This window comes from Festucalex cinctus, chromosome 12 (genome assembly GCF_051991245.1).
Source record: "Festucalex cinctus isolate MCC-2025b chromosome 12, RoL_Fcin_1.0, whole genome shotgun sequence".
Lineage (NCBI taxonomy): Eukaryota > Metazoa > Chordata > Actinopteri > Syngnathiformes > Syngnathidae > Festucalex > Festucalex cinctus.
Genome location: NC_135422.1, coordinates 6583405 through 6608292, shown reverse-complemented (window position 1 = coordinate 6608292; position 24888 = coordinate 6583405). Strand labels below are relative to the sequence as shown.

Sequence of the window (24888 nt, the reverse complement as noted above, 5' to 3'; positions counted from 1 at the left end):
GCAAAGTCTTTTCTTCCGCTTCCACAGTTACTTCAGTTTGATGCTGGCTATCGTTTGGGTTGTGGTGGTGGAGGTGTGAGCGACATCAAGTGTCACCCCTTCTTCAGCAGCGTCTCCTGGAAGGCGCTGAGCTGCTAGCTGGGTGCAGATGTCGAGATGTGGCCGCAAATACAAATGTAAATTGGCCTCTGTGATGCACTGGAAGTGACGAGCATCCTAAATGTGTCCAAACTGGCATGTGCTTCCCAAAGAAAATTTGACTGACGCTGAGAAGTGATGGCCGCATGAAGTCCCATCAAAAGCGTGTATTTACAAGTTCACTTCAACATACAGCACTAGAGTATTAGACTTTTAGTATTTTTTTTTTTTTACAACTATTATCACCATGCATGAAATTGATTAACATCTGACAATCTTTTAGGCCAACTGTCACATACTGAAAGTTGTGGAGAAAATGACATTTTATTCATATACTCAACAGAATTCTGCCTTTGTGTCACACACACACATGACAGTCTCTGAAAAAATTTCTCACCAGATAGAAAAGTTACATAAACCAAATACTGTACCTAAAGAATTCCTGATAGTGAGAATCTAACAAATCCCGTTATTTTACAAGCTCTTCTGAAATTGGAATACTTACTGGAAATGAACTTTTGGTAGGGCTATTAATTTAACAATTCCTAATTTGTCCCAATAGCAAAGCTGAACATATCAAGACAAGCCAGAAAAAAAAGAACACTTGACAGTATTGAATGTTAAGAAATGTTTGCATCAATATCCAACTGATTCATTTACTTTTGTCATGAATTATACTTCAACTTCCCATTGAATGTTTCCCCCCCTCATTATTGCCCACTTGAGACAGGTAAGAGACACAAACACCAAATGCCATACTTGTAGATTTTTATTAAAACATTCTTCTTAAATATTCTGTCAGAGCATACTGATAATGTTCCACATTATTGTGAAATAGCATCAATTCTCCAATTAGAGTTCATTACTTTGGACATGTTCCTTGGTCTGAATGCACCATCATTCTCTCACCTAGCATGTTGAAGCTAACTTTGCCATCCCATAATAACTTGAGCATAATTTCATGTAGAAAATGACACATGGCGGACATACAAGATTGAATATACTATTTGATCTAAAGACCAGAACCCGGGAACTCCTCAGACAGTACCAAACCCTTACATCACTTCCAGCCTTATATTGCACAACCCAACTGTTTACAAAAGAAAACAAAATAAATCCATATTGTGGGTAATGTCCATAGGGTGGGTATAGCCACTGGTCGCGTGGGGGCGGGCGGTTCAGTTGGTCGGGCCTGGAGCTGGCGGTGGAGGGCTCACATGTCGAGGAGCAGCACCCTGGGGTCCTCCACCACAGACTTGATCTTGCGCAGGAAGGTGACGGCCTCTCTCCCGTCGACGAGGCGATGATCGTACGTCAGGGCCACGTACATCATGGGACGGATCTCCACCTGTGCAGTCACAACAGGAAAATAAATAAATAAATGCATGATAAGGTTCATTTGGAGATTGTGTGTTAAACTAATTAAATTAATAATAATAATAAAAAAAAAACCACAAACCTATGACCTTTTTTTTTTTTTTAAACCGTTATAAATACAAAAGCATACCAGTACGTGTGAAATTTCATATTAAGGTTGATAAATTGTATTTATTTTTATTGACAAGTATTTGTCAATTTAAGAATTTGTTTATTTCATCCTTTTTTTTGTGGAATAACCTAAATGTGTTAGTTTATCATTTGTTTTTTGACAATTGTTAAATTATGGTCTTTTGTTTTATTGTCATTTTAAATGTTTGAAATAAAGTAAAAAAAAAAAAAAAAAAAAGGTAGAATAGGGCGCCACCCTGTGGTGCTTTATGACACTGCAGAACTTGCTGTTCTTTTATTCCAAACATTGACTGTACATCATCCTTAAAGAACCACACAATTCAAAATTAATTTCCCTTTGTTCTATTAGGCAGCGTGTATGAAAATGGACTATTCTATAATAATTTTTTGTTTTTGTTTTTTGCACACACACAGAGATGCTGAAATTCCAAGCGGCGAACACAAACCTTGCCAGCCACTGCCACAGGCCTGTCAAATATGCCATGCATGCCCAAGATGGCAGACTGAGGCGGGTTGATGATGGGTGTGCCGAACAAAGATCCGAACACGCCGCCGTTGCTGATGGTGAAGGTCCCTCCGTCCATGTCTTCCACGGCCAGCTCGTTCTTGCGGGCCTGGAAACAAACATTCAATGCGCCTTCATCACAATAGTTCGTCTCGCCGTTGTGTTACGCAAGACATTTTAGAACGCCGCAAACCTTTTCGCCCAACATATTGATGGTCTTCTCGATGTCGGCAAAATTCATTCCTTCGACATTCCTGATTACGGGGACAACCAGACCCTGAGGGAGAATTCATAAGGAACATTGTGGTCAAGTTGAACACTTCCAATGAGTGCCAAACACACTTGACTTACTTTTGGGGTGGCCACAGCCACGCTGATGTCTACGTAGTCCCTGTACACAATCTCTTTGGTGGTGTCATCAATGACTGAGAAAACAAAAGGGAACACGGAAACACAGAAAGGAGAAGATTGTCTTAGATTATTACAATTATTAAAAAAATAATAAATCCTGTAGATCACCACTGCTCGCCTGTGGTCGCTCTAAGTAGGTCAGCAATGGAAAAGTGCAGTAAATACATTTGCTGGAAGTCAGTGGTGGTTTTGAGGCCGACACGGGAAAAACAAGTCGACACCAGCGTGCAGCTCGCACGGCGTCAAATCAAATCAAAGCGTGATGCCAGGCATCTTGTGTGGTGAGGCCGATACCAGCATTGACGGCGGGTTGGTCAGTCAGAGCGTAGGCGGACGCCTTCACAAACGCAGACATGAAGCCCAGCTTGATGTTGTGCTTCTTCAGGAAGGCGTCTTTGTACATCTTTCTCATCTCCGAGATGTTGCTGCCAGGGAAAAAGTCGCAAATGAAGCAACATTTACGGTCTTCATACATCTTTCACAAGGTCACGTTCAAGCACTTAAGTGTTTCATTTTCAACAATTTAGATCAGCGCTGCACGATATTGGAAAAACATGCGATATAGTTGTTGAATATTGCAATAGATATTATTGCGATATTTAACACGTACCTAAAAAAATAACATTTTTATTGTCAAATGAAAGACTGACATTTTTTTTTCATGTGGTAAAATAATTAAGTTCAATGTGTTCTTAATTAATTGTAATTGCATCTCGATGATGTTTAACTATTGGAGGATGATGTACGATTAAGTTTGTGTCTGATTGGTCGAATTTATGTAAAAGCAAAAAATTCCTTATGAAAATTATTGGCTGTCTTTGCAATATGCATATTCCATGGGCCAATATTGCAATATCGATATTTTTTTTGATACATTGCCAAGTCCTAAAATAGGGCTTGACAATTTTTGTAAAAAATGACACCCACACATGTGGACCAATAGAATAGAATTTAGGGGAAAAAAACAAAAAAAAACAAAAAACGAATTTCACCAAATTGTGACATAGGTTTCAGCCCAACACCAACAATATGTATTCAATTCACAAAGTGAAACCAATAGAGTCACAACACAGACTGGATTATGTACTATTTTTAAAAAAATAATTTTGATGATTATAGTTAACGAAAAAGCCAAAATTCAAAATTCACCATTTCAAGAAATTATAATTGTGCTACACAAGAACAAAAAAAAAAACAAAAAAAAAAAAATATTTTGAATGTAGAAATGTGTGGGTTTTTTTTTTTAATGAATCTCCTAAATATGAAGCATATTCTAATTTATTGAGATGCACCTGTACACCAATGTTAAGTTCTATTTCAAAATAAGATCAATGAGTTGTTACCCATCTTGCAAAGGACCGATACCAGGTCTCGTATTGGGCCAATACTAGGCCTTATTTCAAAGTATTGGTACTTACTCATGACAGCATTTATGATCAGAAATAGAAATAAAAAACAATAGAAAATTGCACTTTTTTTTTTTTTTTTTTTTTTTTTTAAAGTAAAAATGCTATATTGGGATATATAGGTATTTCCTTCAAATTATATGTCATTAGTCAGTTTTATGTATCTAATATTTAAAGCCTTGACAAATTAATTAAACATCAAGCATAATTTCAGTCGCAAGTTTTAGTCTTTGCTTGCAATTATTAATTATTAATCATTATTATAACTTATATAATACCACAATCACAGTCAAGTGTGACTAGTGACGACAGCAAGCGCCTAATGTTGAATAGTGTGCTAATAATGGACTATTTATTGTCACATTTGATACAAGGTGCAAAAAGTTAAAAACGCACTTATTTTTTTAATCGGCTTGAAAACAAGATAATGGCTCTTTAGAAAGCTACTGCAATTGACCTGCTAATCATTTTACCTTTGCTCATTTTTCACTTTTATCTTTCTTTTTAATTGTTTGTTTTCCTGTCTATGAAGCTCTAGGATTTCTCGGCTAACGCAATTAGCCCCTCCCAAGACACTGACTCGGTGAGAAAGGAGAGAAGAAGCGATAAAAATCTTCACTTTCCAGAGTGTGTAAATCTTATTGGGCTGACATAAAAGCCCATATCGGCAGAGGCTGCGCTCCGACCGCCTCCTTCGGCTCCAGATGAGCCCGAGCCTGGGAAGTCTTCCTCCAGACCGTCAATGTCAATCCAATTAGGACGCAAGCAAAAGCTGCAACAGCCGAAAGCTGACACCGCGCATTTGCCGAGGAAAGAAATCCTCAAAGTGTCCTCTTGAGCACGGTGGGTCGAGTGCAGACAATAACATTTCCTTTTAAATTAATAAAGGCCGTTTTAACATTTCTTATCTTTGTTTTCCATGGATTTATGACCAAATATTTACATTCCGGTGTTTCAGACGGGGATCCGGTTTCAAAAAGCTTTCTCGATTGGGCAGATTCCAATCTATAACCATTTGTGTTAGTGTCAATTGCACTTGCAAACACGAGTGCACATCTAAAAGACGGATGAAAGGTGTGAATATGCAAATATTTGCATACTTTCTAGTTGAAGTGCAGATGGGCCACATTTGATTATGAAAACTAGGTATGTTCAATACCATATTTTTTTTTAAACACACTCTTGACTACTCACCGATATTGGTACGTACTCGGGGTGGGAACCTCTGACTACCTCACGATACAACACCAATATGTGATACAAGGCTCACGATAATGATTATCTCACGATATGACCACGATTATCGATATATTGCCAGGGTAATAAATCCACGATAATCTACAATAAAACTACTACTACTAATAAAAATAAATAAATAATAAATAACAAAAATACAACAATTAAAAAATATATAAATTCATTATATTAAAATATAAATAAATCATATAATTTATATATATATATATATATATATATATATATATACACACACACACATACATATATATAAAATAAAATAATAATAAAAAAAATAAATAATAATAAATAAGCTCATGAGTCCACTTCCGTCCATTTCCCCACCACTCTTATGAAGTGCTCCCTCTGGTGGCCCGCCAACGAATTGCTCAATGAGTCATGAACAATGGAGCCGCTATAGAGGCTGTATATTAACTACAAATATTGCGATACTTGCGAAGAAGACGTATCGATAAACTATCGGGAGACAAAGTATCACGATTTATCGCGATATCGTCACACTCCTAGTAAGAGAGACCACTAATAACTTTGATACATAAAATTCCCAATTAAAAAAAAAAAAATAGACAAAAAAAAAATATATATGAATAAAACATTTCTTTCTGAAAATTGTATTAAATCAATGGCAATTTTCTATTTTTCTAAATTGTACTTCCTGATCATAAAATAGCCACAAAACGGCAGCCCGAAATAAGGCCTCCGATACCCAATCGATACCTGCTTTCAATACTTGCCCATCCACAATGAAAACTGTCAGATAGGCCGGGTCAGACAGACATGGAAGTAAAGACAGACTGCCCGAAAAAATTTGCAGAACGTAAAACAAGTAAAATCTTCTTGTGTTAAATTTGCATTAACCTGTATTGTTAAATTTAACCTTTTATTCATTCTTGTAAATTATTATTATTATTATTATTATTATTATCATCATCATCTGAATCAGTTTTGGGGGGAAAAAAAAGAAGAGTAAAATTATCACAGCAATCCTCCCTCCTGGTGTAAAGGATAGATGCAGCTAGAGCAATTGAAGCTTCTTACCTCATGTCAATCTCATTAAAGGTAGTCAACATTGCGCAAGTGTTTTGGGCTTCCTTCAGCCTTTGCGCAATTCGCAGTCTCATGCGATTCATCTTCACCTGAATTCAGAGACAGATTGAGATGTTTTAGCAAACCAATAGCATCAAAATTATCTCCCTGTCTGATTCATTTAGCCGTTTACCCTGCTCTCAGTGCGGGCTGCTTTCGCTCCTCCATCCACGGGGGCTGCCGCTGTGGTGGGCTTGATGGCTGACACTATGGAAAGACACAAAGAGCCAAAAGAATGATTCATCAATGACGTGAGGGTGTTGTGCAGCAGTTTTTACACAACACGGCCAGCTAACCTGGTTTGGCATCCATAGCTTGTGCTGGCACAGGTGGCACAGGGGGCATCGTGGCGGGAATGGGGCCAACAGCTGCGGGGGGAGGGGGAGGAGGAGGGGGAGGTGCGGGATCGGAAGGTGGTGAAGGGGCAGATGCGGCCGGGGCCTCGGCTTTTGGGGCTTCTGCAGCTTGAGGAGCTCCGGCTAAAAAGTACGAGAGAGGCCATGATGAAAACGATAACACCAACAAAGATGACAATAACGCTATTGTATTGAAATATGAACAACACACGGCCTTTTCGAAGCTTGAAGAGAGGCGTTCCCCCCTCGACTTTGCCTCCATCAGGAACCAAAAGCTCCACGATCACCCCGGAAGACGGAGAAGGAACCTGCACGGATGTCTAGTGGAGAGAAACACAAATTTGAATGTTTGAAGGTAGTTTCAAACCTTTATTTATAAAACACACAACTATTCCCATACTACTAAGTCGGACTTTATTTGCTTCCAATGGTCTTTACCTTATCAGTCTCAATTTCACACACCACCTCATCCTCTGAAACAGTGTCCCCCACAGCTGTAGGAAGAAAAGTTTCACGATCAAAATAGTGTCTCAACACGGCCCACATTAAACGCAACAACTGAGGCTAAGACCAAAAGGAGTTACCTTTTTCCCACCTCACGTCCCCCTCCGTAACAGACTCCGCAAAGGCGGGGGTCTTAATGGTGATGACTTCATCTCCTTAGCCACAAAGACAAGATTAGAACTAGTCATGTACTTTAGGAATGTACAGTATATACAGTATGCAGGTGCATCTCAAAAAATATTTGTCTTTTTTATTTTGCATTTAACATTTTTACTTAAAATTTCAATAGTTCAATTAAAAAGTACTTATACATTCAACCAATACTTAGAGATTACATAATTCCCTGATTTGACAATCCAGCCATCCCTTTTCAACAAGGAAAAACATACAAACTCTACGCAGGAAGGCTGAAGTCCATTTTCGAACCCCTAACATCAGACGTGAGACAGACATGCTAACTACTAATGCACCGTTTGTAAGATATAATCAGTAAAATTATAAAATCTAAAATTGGAAAATATTTCACTAGATCTAGTTCATCTATACACGTTTCACTTTTTAATTGACGACAGAAATGTTCTCAACGCTTTAACTTGAGATGCACCATACATTTGCATGTATACAGAATATAATGAGACATACTGTAGGCAACAGAGGTCCTGAAGTATTGGATTTGGAAGACACTGGAGCGTGGATCAGATTTTCTTTAGAAGAAAAAAATATATATTAAAACATGTTTTAAATAATTATAAATTCACTTGTTATTCATGTATAAAATGACTAAAATTCTAATACCAGCTTCCAAACATTTGCTCAAATGCTTTAAGGACAACACGTTGCACCTTTTCTAAACAGTGTGGTTTTAAGTGTGTGCTCTTACACAGTGTTCTTGGCAGTGAAAGGGTAGCTAGTTGGTATAGCTGCAAAGAAAAAAGAACAGCACTACATCAATAACTTGACAGGAACAACACTAGCAAGAAGCAAAAATAAACTTGACACATACCTGCTGCACCTCTGCGAGTCAGCACATTATTTCCCTTGGCAAAGAAAAACACAGTAAAACAACAGCATAAAGTGAACACCAGTCCTTTTGCCAGTAGGTCAATAAATTGCAAATTTTTACGTTAGATTTGACTGTAAAGTAGGGGTGCACCGATCGACTTTTTAAAAGATCTGGGATCGATGATCGGCCGGAAAATTGTGATCGGTGCACCACGACTGTAAATGCAAAGATGAGTACAGGGATTAAGACAAAATGTAATATTGTCATGTGTGAAAGTGACAGGCTCCAGCAATTATTAGGGTTGACAGTTGGGAGACTACCGGCAATGGGAGCAAACGTCAGGAATAGCATCCTGGGTCAAAGGTTCAACGTTACACGATGCTCCTGCTGACACAATCAATCTTGCATGCTAACATGAAGCACTATATGGTTTATCCGTGTGATCTGCAAACGACAGTGTAAGAACTAAGCAGCTAACTTTTTTTTTTATTATTCATTAAACGTACTCAATTTTTTGATTACATTCACTTCTACTTTCGGAACATTGAGAGTGCTAATGAAATATTATATGACACGCATATCCAGGTACGTTTATCAGGTTAGTAAGCAAGTTCAATCTAATTTACAAAATAACAAGTTAGGTGAGTTGACAATAGCATCCAACTGCTAGCTAACGACTAATGCAAAGTTTAACGTCAATACTATCGCGATGTTTTTAGAATTCAAACCATTTAGTGCGATACATACAACATCCGTGCATAACAATGTTTACAAGTGAATGACGGAGAGCACATAATAGTTAAAAGGCAAAGTGTCATATTGTCCTTGGCTTACAATGTTACGGCCTGTTCCGTGGCCTACAGTTGCGGGGCTAATGCTAAAGCTAATGCTAGCGATGACAGAGGAGAAACCAACGCCCGCCCAAAGTGATTCAAACCGAGAGCAGCGTCCTCCTGTCGCACTTATGCCTTTTGGCCTACCTGGCGGATCGCAGACAGGGAGCGACCAATATTCCTGGAGAGACACCGGGAACGGGACAACATGTTGGCCGTGTGACAGCTGCCTGTCAGCGGAGGGGAGCGGGTCAAGCTGTCGACGGGAATGGAGGAAGCGCTGCAGGGCAAACCAAGTGAACAAAATTAAGAGGGGTGTACTGTGCCGAATGGTCTCTTCCACTATCACAGTCATTATGAATCCCACTGATATTCTAGGCAGGAAACGCCTTGCTGCAACATGATTGGCTATAGTCACGGGGGCACTGCAATACGATTGGATGCTACATCTTCTTACAACACGCCCAACTGCGTGCCGGCGGGAACTGCACTACCCGATTTTTAGTGTGGCGGCGTTATTATGAACTCTTACTAAACACAGCCTACCCTGTAATCCTAATTCAAACAAATTGGCTGTTTGTATGACTCTTTTATACAAATGTGATACATTGGTGGCCTGCTTTCACCTGCGGAACCTGCCCACGTTGCCTGCAGCGTTCAATGTGGCGTGTCCTGCCTAGAACAGCAGTGGGTTTCATCACAACACGGGAAGGAATCTCACGTTTGATTTTTAACATATCGTAGTTGAAGGTTTTATTTTTATTTTTTTTAAATAAATAATATAATTAGGGCGGATGACTGGTTATCACGTCCACCTCCCCAATACTGAGTATCCGGGTTCGAGTCCAGACTCCGGCTTTCCTGGGTGGCGTTTGCATATTCTCCCCGTGCCTTCGTGGGTCTTCTCCGGGTACTCCCGTCTCCTCCCACATTCCAAAGACATACATGGCAGGTTAATTGGGCGCTCTGAATTGTCCCGAGGTGTACTTGTGAGTATGGATGGTTGTTCGTCTCTGTGTGCTCTGTGATTGGCTGGCAACCACTTCAGGGTGTACCCTGACTACTGCCCGAAGCCAGCTGAGATAGGCTCCAGCACCCCCTGTGACCCTTGTGAGGAATAAGTGGTCAAGAAAATGGATGGATATAATTATAATAAATCAATTATTTATTGAAAGCAATCCAAATTCACTATTTTACTAATATTGTTTATTCAACCAAATACATTAATTAATAAACCCCACATATTTTATACACAGCGTCTAAAATAATGCAAAAAATATTAAATGATACTTGATAATGTCATTTCTCAGTGGGCCAGTTAAAGAACAGCATGTCGTGTGTTCCTCCTGGGCTATAATTTACATCCCATAATAAATAAGTGGCCAGTGGAAGAGAAAGGTTGTTTTATTTGCCTGATGCCTATCTGTCATATAACAAAATTTTGGTAACCGGGTCAACAGCCAACAGTCATTAATACAAAATGATAATTTGTTAATTGATTTAATGTAAATAATAAATAAATAATGCTATTGTAATGTTGGCTTCATCAGGTAGTTTGCGGATCACTTATGCATAATATGTATAAATAAATGTAAAATAATAATAACATTTGAAATGGTGTAGGAATTATTTTATGAAGCTACCATTTTACCTAAAATCCAAGAGTAATGAATTTTAATGCTTCGTTAAATAAATTACAGTTAAAATATAGTACTGTGCAAAAATGACCATGAATGATCATTTTACTATTAAAACTAATTTACATAATTTATGTTACAACGACATTTTAACATTTTTTTTTTTCTGATCGGGTACATGTTTATTTATTTATTTATTTATTTATTTATTTATTTATTTATTTATGTCCAACGTGGTCCTTATACACAGCAGTTTTCCCCACTTCCGGGCTAGTCTTTGGTCTATTTTTTTAACCACTTGTAAACAAATAACTGTGTATAACCATCAGTTTCCCCTCGCATCGCGTGCATGACGCTTTTCGGCAGGTCCGAGGAGCCAGCAGCGCGAGCGCGGGCTGTCACTCAACTTTCCTCGTGAGTGATGCGTTCACGGTCACGCCTCCTCGGGCACTACAATGCATCTGTTCTCTTGCACTGCTCACATCACAGAGAGCGTGAGGCCACCAGTCCGGCAACAGGTAAGGGGGCTCTGTCACTTCACTCACTCATTTCTTTTCTTTTTTTTTCTTGCACCCAAGTGGTGTCCAAAACGTGCATTTCAATGTTTTATTGTTCTATTTCAGAAGCTAATGGTCACAAGTTTAAAAATTCTATCACAGTACACATTTCCGTTTTTTATGGTTTAAACAATTTTTCCCCAAAAAAGTCATTTCTTAAAATTTAACTGGTGAAGATTTACGACACTTGTTTTGGAAATTCATGACTTTTAAACTTCAAATACTTTTATGTTAACTCCTTTTTCCTGTTATTAATCATTGCATAGAGAATTACGATAAAATAAGCAAAATAATCAATTCCCATTCATCATTTGAATTTGAACTATTGAATTGTAGAAACTATACTATAAAGAAATTCAGCATTTTTGTTTTCTAAAAAGTGTTCTTCATTGTAACTTTTTTTTTGTTGATGAAAATAGGACAATGACAATGGCAGTATTTTAATGGCTTTATTTGTCTACACAAAATTATGTTAAAAGAAGCTGAACTAAAAATAATAATAAAAAAATAAATAAACCACACAAACATTATCACATGCAATGTACAATAACAAAATGAAACTGTAATTTTAAAATACCATCAATTCCAGTTGCCTTATGCTTTTTTTTTTTTTTTTTAAGAATGCACTTATGGCCCATGATTAATTTTGTAAAATATACATATGCACTTGAAATGAAATTAAAGCCAGAGAGAGGACTCAATGAAAAGGAAAGGAAAAAGAGAGTGAATGCATGTTCGTTTGTTCATATACAAAAACAGAGTAATCATGATCATTTCTCATGTAAATAATTTACAGTATATAAGGTGTACAATACAATCTTTTATCCTTTGCGTTATGGCCACAAGATCAAAAGGAAGAAACTCTTTCTGCTGCCGATCAAGGTTTTGCTTCCTTTCTATCTTGCAAATACGACAGCTTTTGCTGTCATTTTTTTGCTCTGTGCAGCAGTCATTTTGCATGTTCAAGCAGGATTCAATTAAATTATAGCTACATTTTTATTTATAAAAATATCTGGTTAAATGTGAAGAAATCTGGAAGTGTTTGGTCCAGATTCTTAAAGCCATATTAAAAAAAAAAAAAAAAAAAAAGACAACAATAACAAAAAAAACATTTAGGGATTTTTCTATTTATGTTTACAGAAAAATGACAAGATATTCTTGAATATGTCAGGGTTGTTTTTCTTTTTGCAACTTGTGATGTATTTATGACTTAGAAAGTACTTAATTGTGTTCATTGTTCCACATCTTTTCAGATTGTGATTTGAAAAGAGTGTAGACCTTAGCGAACATGAACCTCAGCCCTCCAGACCAGAATGTGCACAACTCCAATGAAGGCTGCCTGGAGGATGACAAACACAGCGTGCTGCTGCCTTGCTTACGCAGAAACGTCTACGACGAGCCACTTTCCTCATACTCCAACGGCTCGATCATATCGCAACTTCTCCGGAAGACCGTGCACAGCAAAAGGGCACTTGATGAAAGCCATTTCTACATTTCCAACTCTACTGCCGCCGACTCTGGTCAGGAGGACCGCAGCAGCGTGTCGTCGAAGGACAGCGCGACGGAGGCGTCCTCCCCCAACTGCCACATTTCTACACGGTGCAACGCGGAGGGAGAGCCACCCACGCCGGACCACCTCCAAGCTAAGCGAGCCCGAGTGGAGAACATCATCAGGGTGATGGCGGGCTCTCCCAACCAGAGGCCGCACGGGGACAGCGAGCGACCCGACGTTGAGTCCCGAGACGCCAGAGAGTCTCGAGAGGCATACCGGGAGAATAAACGCAAACAACGGTTACCTCAGCATCAGGAGCACAGCATCGCAGGGCCGGCGAATCGAAAAAATCGAGGTGATCATGATGATGAAGAGTGTCACAAACTGAAAGAGCAGCTCCACAGCATGCAAAAGCTTCTACGCCAACTCCAGGAAAAATTCCTTCAAGTTTATAAGCAGGAAGGTGCAGATCATGACGACAAGGCAGCCGCTGATTGTCACACCTCGACGGAAAGCATCTACACGGGCGCTGACGACGGTCTCGAGAGGAAGAGCAGGCTGATTTCAGAGTGTGGCGACAGAATAAAAGTAGTTAGTCACCAAAGAGAGAGTCAGAATCTTCGGGAAATCTTGAAGCAGGAGCTCTCCAGAGCTTTGAACGACTGTGTGGACCGTGTGTTGACCAAGGCGTCCTCATCAGGACTTGATGTGTCCTCTCAGCAGCGAATGTGCCCATCTCCAGAGGTGAAGATCAGCTTGAGCACCGGCAGAAAGAACCAACAAGATGGTTCGATGCAGGAGCACCTGCAGGCTGAAGACAGCCCCACCAAGCCCCACTCTTTGGAATATTACGACAACTCAGAGGCAAACCAGGACCAGACAGAAGCACTCTCACTGGTGGTTCGCAAACCAGTGACGACACCTCTGAGCTCGGTCACCTCCGCAGTGAAGCGGCCCTACCCTGTGCACCAGACACCATTCCAGTTCAACTACAGTGCCCCTTTGCATGACAGTCAGATCCTGGAGCACCTTCTCAAGTACGGGCCACATTCTAACTTTGGTGGTCTCCACTGCATACCCCTTTCAATGGACAGGACCTCTCCAGACCCGGTTGATCTACCGTGGGACGCCATCGCATTGAGATCCAAAGTGACACCCAGTCACCTCAGCCACCACTCTCATCCCTCCGCCCTGGGGCCCGTGACGGTCGACACTCTCTGCCTCCCTCACGTCAAACTAGAGTGTGGCGAGCTGCAAAGCATGGCCGAGAGAAACCCCTACATGTCTCTCAACATATCCTTTCACCAAAGTAGCCATTGCGATAGAGTCCCTGCTCACACATGGTAGGAGAAGTAGTTTTAAACTTAAAATAACACAAATGAGAAAGTAATTCAGTCATAAAAATGACAAAAAAGAATGGATAGAGCGATGGACATTTATGGGATAAGAGAATTTAACGGTAAACATTCTGGAAACCTGTTATGATTGAAGTGAACAGAATAATGCTGGCTGAATGAATTATACCATTGTTGAGTTTTGCATGTATGAAGCTCAGCCTCTCTTAGCTGTTGTTATTTAAACCGCAAACTAGTTGAGACCAAAGCCATAGAGAACAAAGTCTCACATGCGCTAGCTTGTTGCCTAGCTTGACGTTGTGCATCTATCTATCTATCTATCTATCTATCTATCTATCTATCTATCTATCTATCTATCTATCTAATTTAATCTTATCTATCTAGCTAGCTAGTTATCTAGCTGGGAAGCTAACTAACTAGCTTTCTAGCTAGCTGACAGGGGTCTCTGCCTCCATTTATGTTAGGGCCGCTGGAGAGAGTCGTGGTGTGTCTGCATCAATTATTCTACACATGCAGACACAAAAATTACAATACAATCTTCTCTGTCTTTATTAATAACAGCTCAGACCATTAAACGTTCTTCAGAACGTGAACAAGATTGGTTCCTCTGTGCATATTGGGTGCACCTGTGCTAAAACAACAAACAAACAAAAAACATTCTTCTATTTTCGGTCACATTGGTTGTTCTTGTTCCTTATTTTTCTCTTTACGGCAGGCTTGTTTACTTGTTGTCACTTCAGAATTCCAATTCAAATGCTATCATGAGCCCGAGTTATGATAGCCCATAAGTGAGTAAACTTTCATATCAAGTACGTGGGCGCAAACTATATCATACAAGCTACAAATGGTCCCCGGGGCACAGGTTTGAGACCCCTAATCTAAGATTAGCATCGTGGCCAGTTAGTGAACTATAAAATAGGCTATGAAGACAACATGTTGTTTGACCTGGGGTGTCACAAGTGGGTGTGAATTGGTGATTCCACCTCCCTTTTCAAAGGAAAATCAATTTTAAGACTGGTGTCTGATTGGACACTGGAGTCATTGCTGTACAGCAGTACGGCAGCAATCTGAGATGAGTACTTGTTCTGAGAAACGTCAAAGACAACATCCCCTCAACAAGCCACACATTTTTGTCACAGGATTAGTTTTGTATCATATATCCTTCATTGTCGGCACGTTTCAAACACTTGGGATTTCTTAATGACTCAGATTTAACTCATTGACTCCTAATCCAACACTTAGGGTTATTTTTCTAGACAGGCTCATCTGCGCTCGGTAATTTTGTTGGATCGAAGCGCAGAAATTATGAGATCTGAGATCGTACTAAATGTGATAAAAATGAATGCACAGTACAATTTGTATGCATATCTCCCACAATATCTCTTGAAAAAAATGTGTTGTTAAAAAAATAAGAGTCAGGTCAATCAAGTGAACCCTATTTATTATTGTTATATTGACACAATGTTTGGCGGTGTCTTATGATTTTTCGCTATACTCTCACTATAATTGAGCTTTGACTCGCTGGTCAGTTTTAGAATGGGCAGCGGCAGTAACTTCAAGGAGAATTCATTTCTTTGATCTCGCTCCCCCCCCACCATCGAAAATTACTGCATCTTCTTTAATCTGAGCAGAGTAATGACTTTAAGTCCACAAAAAGACAACTAAAAAGGAATACAAGGCTTTGATAAGAATTGCCAGGAACAAAAGCCGAATTTTCAAAGGCAGAGAAAGCATCGTGTTCTGTTTCAGGAAGCATCTTTTCTATTTTTTATTTTTTTTTCATACTTGAAAAGGTGCAGGATCTATTTCTCCATCATCATAGCGATGGGGGTGCATAGAAAAGGTCACATCTGAGTGCTGGTGGAAGCCACAAGTGCCTCCCAACCATAACACTTGAGCTCTTGTCTTGAGTATGTGTTATTGTGTACCTTTGTCAGAATGCGCACAATTGCACAAGATGACAGCAGCAGCTTTGACTTGCGTAAACACTGAAAGAAGATCAGTGTGAGACAAGATGCGTAGATCACATGACTTTGATTTAGTTTGATTCTATTTATTATATCCGATGGAGGAAATTATTTTAGTCCAAATATCTTGTTTACCTTATACTGGAGAAATATTGGATAGTGATTTATTTGAGCTTTCGAGCGCTTCTCTTTGAACAATAGCACATTAATCTTTCATCCGCACATCTCTGTTTCAAAGGTAGACTTTTCTAATAAATGTATCATGTTGTGGCCTGATGAAGAAATTTTGTGACCTGAGGCATGTTGGCGGACTACAGAGGAAATGCTCCATAATATCTTCAATGCCACAGGGGAAAAACTCCAATAGAAATAGTACTCATTAAATTGTTGTGTTGAGCCCTCTGAATATATATATTTTGAATCTAAAACTTGGAAAAGAACAAACTTAACTGCCTCGAACCTTTTTTTTTAAGAAAACGAGAGTGCGACATATGCTGTCTTTAAATTAGCTCCTCTGGTTTTAACAGCCAGCCATGAAGTGCTTTGCTCGCTAATTAAAAATCCCTAATCTAATTCGTAATTGTGTTTTGCCAATAAGCACATGTTCGGGTCATTATTGACTCGAGCTAGTCTTCAGCCAAATTGAATTTGGCTGAAGATTGATGCAACACAACACTCTGCTCCGCTATCACCTTGCACTGCACAGTTGTTACCATTTGTCCGTGCGTTTGCCTTAACGTGATGATGAACATCCAGGAGGGTCTCACCCCGAGTCACTTGAAGAAGGCCAAGCTGATGTTCTTCTACACTCGCTACCCCAGCTCCAATGTCCTCAAGACATTCTTCCCTGATGTCAAGGTAATATACGCTAATATGTTTGATCCCACTTTAAAAAAAAATAACACAACAGTACGAGTGCTCAACTCTTGAGTAGTCACCGATACCAATACCAAGTACTGATAACACTAGTGTTTAATTTCCCCCACAAAAACAATGACAGGTCATTTTAAAGTAAGACATATACATCTTAATATAACAGTTTTCTTTAAAATGATATTAAATTAACGGCAACTTTCGATTCCTCTAATTATTAGTATCTGATCGTAAAACAACCACAAGAGGGTGGCCAAGTCGACCTTGAAATACCTTGAGCATCCCTTGAAATACCGATACAAAGCAAAACTTGAATTGTTACAATTTCAGAGTTACATTTTTGGCAATTGATTTTAACTCCTAAAGTGTTAAATGGTGTCATAAGAGTGTTATTTTTCAAAATATTTTTTTTAAACTATATTTAGTGTGGACCAATATAGACACTTTTTGAGCCCTCTATTTCATGAGTATAATATGTTTTTTCCTATTAAAACCCTGGCGTATATGATCTGACACATGCATTGCATGGATAATCCTTTAGAGGGCAGTGTCACCCAGCTGAGTGCTTTTCCAGCGACCTTGTAAGATCGCCCCAATTGAGAAAGGAGAGACACCTATTCTCATTCTGATTTTTGGAACTACTAATATTTTTGATATGTCCATTTAATATTATATTTTTGACAAATTTAAAGCATTATGACCAGATGTACAAATGTAAAGCATTGTGACCGCATGTATCAAATATGACACAAATCAAGTCATATGTAGAAGTTGATTTAAAAAAAATAAAAAATAAAATGTTTGTTTGTTCAAAAGGACCAATGAATACTCTATTGCCAAATAATCAGAATTTTCTCTCATATATTTCATGGTTCAGGCTTTATAGGTTCAAATTTTGTGAACATAACAAATTTTTGGTTTTCATCATGGCTCATAAAAGGTTACAAAGATGTTCACAGCCAGTTTTAAATCGTCACTAACAGTTTTTCTTGTCGTAAAGAAATTTTGAACATGTTCAGACAGTTTTTCACTTTCCATGAACATTTTTGCAACCCTTCACAAACCCTGGTGAGAACTTCACATTTGCTACGTTTGCAAGCATTTGCCGCTCAATGAGATGTAAATTGAAGAGATCAAGTTAACTTTAACTTAACTTCACAGTTAACTTCACAGAACCTTTAATGCATTTATTTATTTAATATTTCACTTATTAACTTTATAAGATATGTGGCTGAAAATGCACTATTTTGTTAGAAAAAAAAAAAAAAGTCAAACATTTCAGTTATGTTGAAATTGTGGAAACTTTATTTACTGTAGAAAAAATTAGTGCACTATTTACATGTTTAGTTTTTCATCTAACTTAAGAAATGCTACTCCAAATATCGGTTATCGGCCCCCATGACTGTTCATTCATTCACTCCCAGCCATTTTGAATGAAGCAACCCCCTTCACTCCCAGCTGTTTTACTGGATTTTGACTGATTTTGCAAGGCCCACAGAATATTGTGTTCTATTTGTTATAAAAACATGGAACTTACCAAAAGAAAGACTAGCATTTCTTCTTTCATCGGAAAAAAAAGTATATTTCTATCTGTTTCCGTTTTGCAACAATTAGCATTGGAATTTCCTCATGATTCAAACATCTGTATAAAACAGTGGGGTTAAGAGTTTTTTGCAACATGGCCCTGGTTGATCTCTTATACTATGCTGCCACCTGCTTGCCTTTTTTGTAACAACTACAATTGATTCAAGCATTATCTTCAGTTCAGAGGCTGCATCAAAGCGTTCTGTAAGCTCTAATATAAAAAAATAAAAAAAATAAAAAAATGTATAAATACGTCTTTGGGAGCAAATGAGTTAATAATCAGTATCAAGTTCGGTCCTCGAGCGCACCTATCCAGCCTGGTTTCCATCTCTCCCTCCTTCAACGCAGCTGAATCTAATGATCAGCTCATCAGCAAGCTTTGTAGAAGCCTGCTAACGATCCTGATCATGCATCAGGTGTGTTGGTGGAGAGAAACATGGAAAACAGGCTGGATCGGGACTCTCGAGGACCGAACTGATCTAGCCCTTAACAACCTCTAGAACCGTTTCTCCTGCGTCCAACTCCCGGTATCAACTCGTCAGTGTGTGTTTGGGACAGAAAAGAGCCGCAGTGTGTCGGAGGAGAGAGACAAAAACGCAGAGGGTTTAAATAACAAAGCCGCTGAGCTGCTAGTGTGTCCTGGGGGCAAAGGGAGATACAGAGCTATTCTCTGTTTTAAAAAAAAGCCACTCCAGTCAGCAAATGGAGTGACAAAGGACTCTGTAGGCAAGGCATTGCTATTGAGTGTCAACAGAGTTGGTATTAGAGACTTGCTGGCCCTAAACACAACATCCCGTTGGCCTCGGTCTTGTGTCTCTAGTTGTTCTTAGCTCCCGACATCCGTCCGTTTTGTCTTTTGCGTCGTTTCTTTTCACAGCACCCGCGCCGCATTACAAATGTCTCCGTAATGCTTCTTCTGGCCCCTCAGTCTGGGCCCCTGCCTCCCTATCTACGTTGACCCCCCGGGTCAGGGGGGAGGATGCTGTGGCGACGGCCTGCTAACGTCTCCTCCTTGCATACAACCCGGCGGTGGGAAGTGGCAGGGGACAAAAGAGCGCCTAATCCCGATGTCTGATTCCATCCTATCAGCCCGAGTTAGCGAGAGGGAAGCTTCCTTGTGTCCTTACCGTGTCACGTTCACACCCATCACACCAGTGGGAAGAAGCGTCTTTGATGCCTGCCCAGCCCTTAGGCTTTTTTTTCTCCCCTCTTTCACTCATCTTTCTGGATGACGAGATAGAACAACACGACTAATGTCAAGACAGCGTTTAGACACACACGGGCCTGGCAGGTGTTTTCTTTTACTCGGGACATTGGTGGGAAAAGATCAGCGTAATTTGGGTGTCGTATAAATAAGCTGACAGACTTGAGCTGTAATTTTGCCTCACAGGTATTGAACGCAAGTTAGTGCAGTCAATTATTGCGAGAGCCTTCAATTAACACACGTCAAATTGATTTAATTTAAAAGCTAATAGTGAGAAAAAGGTCTCATTGAAACATTCAGTTTTTTTTTCCTGTCTCCAGTTCAATCGCTGCATCACATCTCAGCTGATCAAGTGGTTCAGTAACTTCAGAGAGTTCTACTACATCCAAATGGAGAAGTTTGCCCGCCAGGCCATCGTAGACGGCGTCAGCGAAGTCAAAGACATCACCGTCAGCAGAGACTCGGAGCTGTTCCGTGCGCTCAACATGCACTACAACAAGGCCAATGACTTTCATGTAAGTACTGCCTGTTGGTCAATAATTTGTCTTTTATAATGTATGCTATATTACCTCAGCCTAATATCAGGTTTCCGTGAGAGTTGAGGACCCAAATGTAGGGAAACAAGGAGGTGAGGCAGGTTTTTACTTATAAAATGAATTAAACAAGAACAAAAAGGCAAACAAGCTACTTGAGTTAGCTCAAAACACAAAATCAACTAAGTCCAAGAATAAGATTAAAACAACAACAAGGATTGAAAGAAAGAAGAGAACATGCCGCATTCGAGGAAGGTAGGAAGTCAGATATGTCCCACTTGGAATCTCAAAGTGTTCGAACCGAATGTAAACAACAAAGATGGCTGCCTGTTTGTTGTTCTGGTTAACACAGTCAGTCGAAATCACGTTGGATTACGTAGTTACTTTTTCAAATAACTTCATTCATGTTATAATGAATAAATAATCATGTAAATTATGTTTTGAAATTCACTGTTTTCGTCTCTACGGGTTCGCCATTGTCGAGCCACATCAGATTTGAACCAGTTGGTGAAGTCAGGGCCCTTTTTTGTATTCCAACTTCGCAACTCGGATTTCAAGGGGCGTTCCTGTGTATACTTCCTTGTAGGGGTGTGAATTGCCTAGTACCTGACGATTCGATTCGTATCACGATTCACAGGTCACGATTCGATTCGATACCGATTAATCCCGATACGAATTTATAAGTCGATTGTTGCGATTTTTTTTCATTCAAATTTAGAAAATACTAATCAGTAAGCTTGTAGAGTGTAAGATTTATATGAAAATGTATTATTTATTTATCTGAAATTTCAGTCTTATAGAGGTTGTAATTTGTTTCATGTTTGAACAGCATTGAAATAAAATATTGAGGCTGAATGTTCCGTTCATATAACATTCTTCCATGCTCAAGGTGTGAATCCTAAAAAAAAAAAAAAAAAAAAAAAAAAATCGATTCAGCCGATTATTGAATCGATTCGAGAATCGCGCGATGTAGTATCGCGATATATCACCGAATCGATTTTTTTTTTTTTTTTTTTAACACCCCTACTTCCTTGTATGAAATTGGAAAAATCCGACTTCCCACTTTGGTCGAATGCAACATAAATACGAACAAATTAACGAGACGAGAGGCACCTGGAAAAGACACACGTGGCTAAGGGAGCTGATTGGATAACACAAGGGACCGGGTTGACGAGCACAGGTGAGCACAAAACTTAACGAGACAGACTAAAGGATACAAAAGGAGAGCACGAAAACTACAAACACAGCCAGGGAGTTTATGATTTCATTCAACGTGGGTTTGTCATCTCATCAGACCAGTTTTGAAATTGTGTTTGTAACTTTTCCATTTCCTTTCACGACACAGAACTAAGCCAAGGTCTAAAAGCAGACGAGGACATTTTTAGGATGTCATGTGCTGAGAAGGAACACATTTGATCGCTTATCAAACATTCTAGTAGTTTTTGCCAAACGGGGTAATTGTCTATACGTGCCTTGTGATTGGCTGGCAACCAGGATATACATGATCAAAATCATTCAAATTTTGAAGTATGTATAGAAAAAGAATAGATATTAGATAAAGAATATCCACATCAGCATCCTCGTCGCTACCTTGCGAGCCATGTCCGAGCTCCTGCACGTGACTCACTCCTCACCTTCGTCCTCCTACTGACCCGTGTGTCACACTGCACCTGTGGCTTGCCAGCCTTCGCCGCCATTATCCAAACTCCAGCGATGCTTTATCACACTGTGGGAAGAGGAAGCCGCAAAATCCCGCTAAAACAACTCCGGATTAGAGGACCCGTCCGCCTGAGCGAGGCCGAGATTGCTACTGATGCGGAATGCTGAGAAAGACGCTGTGGACCGCGAGGCAGAAGGCCACTGAGTGGGAAAGGGACGGGACCGTTTTCTTTACCTTGGGGACGAAGACATTCCTTTCCCAGGGACGCTTTTGTGTCGGGAGATGAGGGGAAAGAAAACTAACTAATGCCAACAACTAGTGCTGACCGCCTGGCCAGTTGATGGGAAACAAGGCGAGTGCTGACAATGATTCAGAAACACCGTGCTTAGATTTATCAACTCTTGTCCTTCATTATATACATCTTTTATTAACCTCTTCAACAGTTTGTTTGCTGGGACTAAATGAATTGGGTGTAAATAATTCACAATCAGAACAGGTTGTCGCATCAGTATTTCAATTATCGGGTTTCAGTTTTAATTACTATTTCTAAGTAAAAGAAAATAAAAAGAGGAAAAATGTCTGCCTAACAATTAATTGGGATGAACATTTGATTGAAATTTCAAGTTTCCCTGATTTACTAAGGGGAAAATTAGCAAAATTGTTTTAGAATGTGGAAAATACTAGGGCACAGAATATAATAATAATAATACAGAATATGTATTTCCAGAAATAATCTTGAAAATAAGTTTGTCATTATTTTGTTATTATAGTTACAATAATTATTGCTTCTACTGTGTATTATTATTATTATTATTATTATTATTATTATTATTATTATTATTATTATTATTATTATTATTATTATAATTAGTAGTAGTAGTAGTAGTAGTAGTATTTTTTTTTTATTTAACAGTAAGCACAGTAAGTAAATTGAATTTACATAGCACACCTCTGAGAGAGTATGTTAGTCTAAAACATATACAGTACAGTTAATTCACTTTTTTTATGTTTAATTATCAGACAGAAAACACTGAAGTCATTTTCTTCTTTACAGCTGAAACCACTTAAGGATGCCTCAACTGCTTTAAAAGGGGAAGTCAACCCTAATTGTTATTTTTATTTTTTTTAACAATAACATTTTGTATGCGGCCACAAGTCTAAACACAGCATTTTAATTAATACTGTTTTTTTTTTTTGTTTGTTTTTTTGTGGATTATGAATTAAGCAGCAAATCCACACATTTGTATCCATTTCAGGGGGCGGACATTCTGCCACTTGCTGACAACTGAAAATGACGTAATGACCAATCACATCTCACCTGTTTTCCGAGTTTGGTCATGTGATGTTTGAAATATGGGCAGCAGTGATCAATTCATATTTCACAAACACAATATTAATAGGAATATCGTTTTTAGACTTTTGAGGCTAGATATAGAATATATTATCGTAAATAATTTTTTGGGTTGACATCCCCGTTAAGTAAGGATTAATCAATCAATCACTTTCACACATTTTTTTAGAATTTTTAATCAATTAATTGATTATTATATCCACACTCTCCTAAAGTGAACAACTTTAGAACAGCATAAGTTAACTCATTCACTCCCAGGACATTTTTTCTGTTTTACTGGATTTTGACTGATTTTGCAACGCCCATAGAATATTGTGTCCTATTGCTATAAAAACGTGGAATCTACCAAAAGAAAGATTAGAGCCTCTTCTTTCATCAGGAAAAAAAAAGTATATTTCTATCTGTTTCCATTTTGCGTCAATTATATGGCTAAGTTTCATCATTACACAAATTTGTTTAAAATAGTGGGGAAAAGAGCTTTTTGATCTCTTATACTCTGATGCCATCTGCTGGCCGTTTTTGTAATAACTACAATGGTACAATGGCTTTAAGCATTTTCTCCAGTTCAGAGGCTGCATCGAAGCCAAAACGTGTAAATACGTCTTTGGGAGCATGGTTTGGTAATATTTAAAAAAAAAGAAAAAAAAGAACGTATTTATATGTTTTTGGGAGTAAATTAGTTAATATTTTGCCAAGAGTGTTGCAGGAAATTATTCATTTTCACTTAATTTGTCCGAAAACTATTATTTATTGATTACAAATATTTGTGCTCCTATGCCAGCAGAGAAGCTGGAACATTTTATGACCAAATTTCTCTCGCCTTGTTCTCTGTAGCTGTACCATCATTAGTGTCTCTCCACCTTCTTTTGCAGGTTCCAGACAAATTCCTCGAGGTTTCTGAGATTACTTTGCACGAGTTTTACAAAGCCATTTCTGTGGCAAAAGACTCCGACCCCTCTTGGAAAAAGGCCATCTACAAGGTCATCTGCAAACTGGACAGTGACGTCCCAGACGAGTTCAAGACGTCCTCCTATTTGTAGGCCAACGTGGGAAAACATGTGATGACAGATATAAGAACTGGTGATGGGGGAAAGTTAGTCACTTGAGTATTTTGATCATTTCTTGTAGTGCTTTTTACTAGTGAAGTGAAACGTAGTTGTTAGATGATTAGTTAGGGTGTCAATATTCTTGTTGCATCAGATAAAATGAATTATTAATGCTTTTTTTGGGTGTATTATACAGCTTGTGTTTACTTCTGCCTCAGTACAATTAGAGCATTTTTGAGTTTGTAGTTGTGCCATTTGTTGACAAAAATTATTTTTCAAAATCAAATTGGTGTGGACTATATTTCCATAATCAACTATGGAAGAAGTTAACTGTTATTTAAGAATGTTCTTTTGACCACAAAGTAGTTGAGTTGTTGATTATGCCCATCCCTTTATCAACCCATAGTTGATCTTGATCCTGATTTAGATGGTTGTATTGAGACTTGTATGTTTTTTTTTTCCATTGCTGTGTGAGGTGGGAGAAAAAGCACTTATGCTGTTAGTGTTATAATGTTCTGTGATTTTGCTGTACGCTAAATAATTTATCGTGGACAAAGTAAAGTACAATCAACCCCAGATACTTCAGTAATATACATTGTAATGGATGATTCTGGAATTAAA

General features: G+C 38.8%; 3 protein-coding genes across 4 annotated transcripts in view; 2 read left to right on the top strand and 1 right to left on the bottom strand.

Moving 5' to 3' along the window:
- Window positions 1–934, top strand: part of rps6kl1 (ribosomal protein S6 kinase-like 1) — an 8137-nt gene extending 7203 nt beyond the window's left edge. The window contains exon 12 of the mRNA XM_077538722.1: window positions 28–934. Coding sequence (XP_077394848.1) covers window positions 28–138 — 111 coding nt within the window. The 3' untranslated portion in view covers window positions 139–934. The remainder of the gene's footprint in view (window positions 1–27) is intronic.
- On the bottom strand, window positions 890–9329 carry dlst (dihydrolipoamide S-succinyltransferase). Its single transcript, XM_077538726.1, has 15 exons — window positions 9156–9329; window positions 8176–8209; window positions 8053–8092; window positions 7815–7876; window positions 7253–7327; window positions 7107–7162; window positions 6880–6988; window positions 6609–6791; window positions 6446–6519; window positions 6265–6362; window positions 2858–2988; window positions 2504–2577; window positions 2346–2429; window positions 2094–2261; window positions 890–1486 (listed from the first exon to the last, which is right to left on the bottom strand). Exons 1-15 carry the CDS (start codon window positions 9216–9218, stop codon window positions 1352–1354), a joined length of 1386 nt encoding a protein of 461 aa, XP_077394852.1. The 5' UTR covers window positions 9219–9329; the 3' UTR covers window positions 890–1351.
- prox2 (prospero homeobox 2) lies at window positions 8598–24888 on the top strand. Of its 2 annotated transcripts, none has more exons than XM_077538724.1 (6): window positions 8598–8760; window positions 11012–11163; window positions 12456–13989; window positions 16769–16874; window positions 19998–20192; window positions 24094–24888. In XM_077538724.1, the coding sequence occupies exons 3-6, from the start codon at window positions 12491–12493 to the stop codon at window positions 24259–24261; spliced, it is 1968 nt and encodes a 655-aa protein (XP_077394850.1). In that variant the 5' UTR covers window positions 8598–8760; window positions 11012–11163; window positions 12456–12490; the 3' UTR covers window positions 24262–24888. The 2 variants fall into 2 exon arrangements, with proteins under 2 accessions (XP_077394850.1, XP_077394851.1); XM_077538725.1 differs by lacking the exon at window positions 8598–8760 and adding an exon at window positions 9842–9918.

What these genes read in the sequence shown, in the direction of transcription:
- dlst (XM_077538726.1), bottom strand. Translation starts at nt 9,218, where the DNA reads ATGTTGTCCCGTTCCCGGTGTCTCTCCAGGAATATTGGTCGCTCCCTG. An exon ending in CTTCAAGCTTCGAAAAGGCC is followed by an intron (nt 6,792 to 6,879) that starts GTGTGTTGTTCA and finishes CGTACTTTTTAG; the next exon opens with CCGGAGCTCCTCAAGCTGCA. An exon ending in CCAACCCGCCGTCAATGCTG is followed by an intron (nt 2,578 to 2,857) that starts GTATCGGCCTCA and finishes TTGTTTTCTCAG; the next exon opens with TCATTGATGACACCACCAAA.
- prox2 (XM_077538724.1), top strand. Translation starts at nt 12,491, where the DNA reads ATGAACCTCAGCCCTCCAGACCAGAATGTGCACAACTCCAATGAAGGC. An exon ending in CCCTACATGTCTCTCAACAT is followed by an intron (nt 13,990 to 16,768) that starts ATCCTTTCACCA and finishes GATGATGAACAT; the next exon opens with CCAGGAGGGTCTCACCCCGA. An exon ending in ACAAGGCCAATGACTTTCAT is followed by an intron (nt 20,193 to 24,093) that starts GTAAGTACTGCC and finishes CTTCTTTTGCAG; the next exon opens with GTTCCAGACAAATTCCTCGA.